The sequence below is a fragment of the Austrofundulus limnaeus genome, unplaced genomic scaffold, assembly GCF_001266775.1.
Source record: "Austrofundulus limnaeus strain Quisiro unplaced genomic scaffold, Austrofundulus_limnaeus-1.0 Scaffold440, whole genome shotgun sequence".
In the NCBI taxonomy this organism is placed as follows: domain Eukaryota; kingdom Metazoa; phylum Chordata; class Actinopteri; order Cyprinodontiformes; family Rivulidae; genus Austrofundulus; species Austrofundulus limnaeus.
Window position 1 is genome coordinate 159,731 of NW_013952842.1, and position 3,542 is coordinate 163,272.

A 3,542-nucleotide genomic window follows, 5' to 3' on the forward strand; every position below is an offset into this window, starting at 1 on the left:
GTTTTTTTGTGCTAATTTTAGCTTTATTGTTGTGCTAATTTTAGTTTTTTTGTGCTAATTTTAGCTTTATTGTTGTTGTGCTAATTTTAGCTTTATTGTGCTATTTTAGCTTTATTGTTTGCTGTGCTAATATTAGCTTTTTTTGACAGATTTGAGATTTGTTTGTGCTAATTTAGCTTTATTGTGCTATTTTAGCTTCATTGTTATTTGTGCTAATTTTAGCTGGTTGTTTTCAACTAATCTCCGTGGACTCGTCCAGATTTTTCGAGCTTCTGGTTCTGGATCCTTTCAAATAAAAACCAGTTTTTGTCTTCAGCTTCTGTTCGGCTGCAGGTTCTGCCTCTGAGGGATCAGACTCTTCAGCTGTTCTTCCTCTGCAGACCGTCTGAAAGGATCTGAAAACATTCAGGTTCTGCTGGGTCAGGTCAGGGTAAATCAGAGACCCGATGGAGCAGCACCGGTTCTGCTGCAACAGTAGCTAAAATGAGAGTCCAGAACTTTTTGAATCTTGTTTGAAACAAAGATGAGATGTTTCCAGGCCCGTTTGGGTCGGAGGAGAAGTGGTTCTTTGAGTCTCGGCGCCGCATGTGTTTGTATTTACTGGACCATCTGAGGTCTGGACCCGGTCCAACTCGCTGCTTCACTCTGGGCACTGAAGTCCTGCTCCACCCAGCTCCTCTGCAGGAGCACAAAGACCCGTTTGATTCAGGTTCTAAACAAAACGGGTCAAAAAACTGAGCTGGTTCTGTTTGATGGTTCTGACTGGGGTCAGGACTCCACCTCTGGTTCTGTTTGTCCTCAGAGAGTAGGAACCTGTTCTGAAGGCGGTTCTGAAGGATCGGTTCTGTGTTTATACGTGGGGCTGRTTTCAGGGAGCGGTTCTTGGCTGAGGTGTTGGACCCGGTCCAGCACAGTGGGCCGGGAGCAGAAACCAGTAAAAACTGGAGGGAGGGGAGCAGATGTTGATCCAAAACTCCAGAACATTCTGTGGTTATCAGCCGTACTGGAGTCCTGGTACAAACAGAACCGGCCCACACACTGGGTCTGAGACGGACCTCGGTTCTGAAGGATCCAGCTCAGAGGTTTGAGGTTCTGTTAATGAGTCGGAGGTTCCCTTCGTGTTCATTAAACCAGGTCCAGATCCGGTTTAACAGGCTCGTGGTTCCAGCAGCCTGATGGGAAAAACCCAGTTTAACAGAACCTTCTGGGTCTGGTTCCAGCAGCTGTTGGTTCTGGTTCTGATCCAGGGTTTTGTTTCTCTTCTTATCTGCAGACGGTCACCATCTCTGGGAGGCAGAAGCCAAAGTGGAGAGAGACGCCTCCAAACCTGTAAGTGACCCACAAGACCAGCAGAACCAGCAGGATCCAGACCCGGTTCAGGGTTAAAGCTGCTGCACAAACTCAGAACCAAGAACAAAAAAACTAAAACATCCGAAACAAGAATCTGATCAACTCTGTCATGTTCAGAGGAAAAGTTCAGTTCAATCAAACCTGAGTCCTGAAGGATGACAGACTGAGTCAGGACTGAGATGAAGAGATGAGATATTGAGATGAGACAATGAGATATTAGAGGAGACAAGATGAAGAGGAGACAATGAGATGAAGAGATGAGACAATGAGATATTAGACGATGAGATGAGATTAGATGAGATGAGATGAGACAAGAGGATGAGATGATGAGAGATGAGGAGACAAGATGAGACAATGAGATATTTGACGATGAGATTAGATTAGATGAGATGAGATGAAGAGATGAGACAAGATGAGATGAGATTAGATGATGAAGCGAAATGAGACGAGATGAGATGAGACAATGAGATATTAGATGAGACAAGATGAGATAAGATTAGATGAGACAAGATGAAGAGGAGACAAGATGAGATTAGACAATGAGATGAGATGAAGAGATGAGACAATGAGATATTAGACGATGAGATGAGATTAGATGATGAAGCAAAACGAGACGAGATGAGTCGAGGTGAGATGAGACAAGAGGATGAGATGAGATGAGATTATATGATGAGAGAAGATGAGGAGACAAGATGAGACAATGATATATTAGACGATGAGATGATGAGATGAGACAATGAGATATTAGATGAGACAAGATGAAGAGGAGACGAGATGAAGAGGAGACGAGATGAGATTAGACAATGAGATGAGATGATGAGATGAAGAGATGAGACAATGAGATATTAGAYGATGAGATGAGATTAGATGAAGCGAAATGAGACGAGATGAGATGAGGTGAGATGAGACAAGAGGATGAGATGAGATTAGATGAGGAGACAAGATGAGAATGATATATTAGACGATGAGATGATGAGATGAGATTAGATGATGAGAAGAGATGAGGCAGAGGTTCATGTTCTAACAGTAAGGACTGTTTGTTTTTGTGTTTCAGAACTTCCTGCTGGTYGAAGTCCCGCCCTACAGAACCCAGCACCTCTCAGCTCCGGTCCACGTCAACTTCTACGTCTGCAACGGCAAGAGGAAGAGGAGTCAGTACCAACGGTTCACCTTCATCCCTGCAGCAGGTAAACCTTCCACCAACATCAGCAGAAACATCCAGATGTTTTTATGTTTCCATGGATTCAAACCAAACTGAGTTATTGGATCAAACTCATCAGATTCTTTGGTTCATGAGATATTTTGCTAACAGACAAATGAAGACGAGCACAGAACTGGTTCTGGGTTTCTGTTCTCGCAGCTGAAGTTTCAGGATTTGTGTGAAGTTTTAATTAGATGAACTTTTTTATTAGAAGGAAACCGTTTGTTTCACATCATTAAACAGAATTTATTACATTTTTACTGAAACAAACATGAAACATTTTAGCTTTTTTTTCTTTTCATTCTCAGATTAATTGGAAACTTTTCGTTTTGTGTTTTTCTGTTGGAGGAACAAAACTATAAACTGGTTCTGTTCCGTACCTGCAGCCTGGTAACGGGTCGGGTCAGGAAACAGAACTAAATATAAACCAGGATCCAGTGGGCGGCTCAGAACTGTGACTCAGCTGCAGGCCGGTCCAGCTGGACCCGCCCGGCCCGGTCCGGACCTGTGAGGGGGCAACGAGTGCCCTGCTGAGACAGAGGAGCATTGTCCTCAGGACAGAGGACAGAGGGACAGAGGGACAGAGGAGAGAGGACAGAGGAGAGAGGACAGAGGAGAGAGGACAGAGGAGAGAGGGACAGAGGAGAGAGGAGAGAGGACAGAGGGACAGAAACATGTCTGCAGTCTGAACTTTAAGAAACAGACTGAGGTGAGGAGCTGACGGCAGCAGCTCCTTTATTCTCTCACTGAGGAAACAAACTTTATTTTTATTTATTTATTTTGTCAGTGAGACGAATGTTTGCAGCTTCCTGTTCCTCCTGAACCCACTTCCTGTTCTATTTCGTGTAAGCTCCGCCCTCTAAGGCTATCGCAGATGGGTACCCCCGTGCGCGTACGCGCATTCTGGTACCCCCGTGCGCGTACGCGCATTCTGAAGAGCCAATAGTCTACGCCCACGTCACGTGGGCCCCACTTAGGTCCGTATAAAATG

General features: G+C 44.6%; 1 protein-coding gene across 1 annotated transcript in view; it reads left to right on the plus strand.

Moving 5' to 3' along the window:
• The window catches only part of nfatc1 (nuclear factor of activated T cells 1), a 33,793-nt gene that overhangs the window by 21,247 nt on the left and 9,004 nt on the right, over nucleotides 1–3,542 (plus strand). The window contains exons 7-8 of the mRNA XM_014024809.1: nucleotides 1,274–1,329; nucleotides 2,405–2,537. Coding sequence (XP_013880263.1) covers nucleotides 1,274–1,329; nucleotides 2,405–2,537 — 189 coding nt within the window. The remainder of the gene's footprint in view (nucleotides 1–1,273; nucleotides 1,330–2,404; nucleotides 2,538–3,542) is intronic.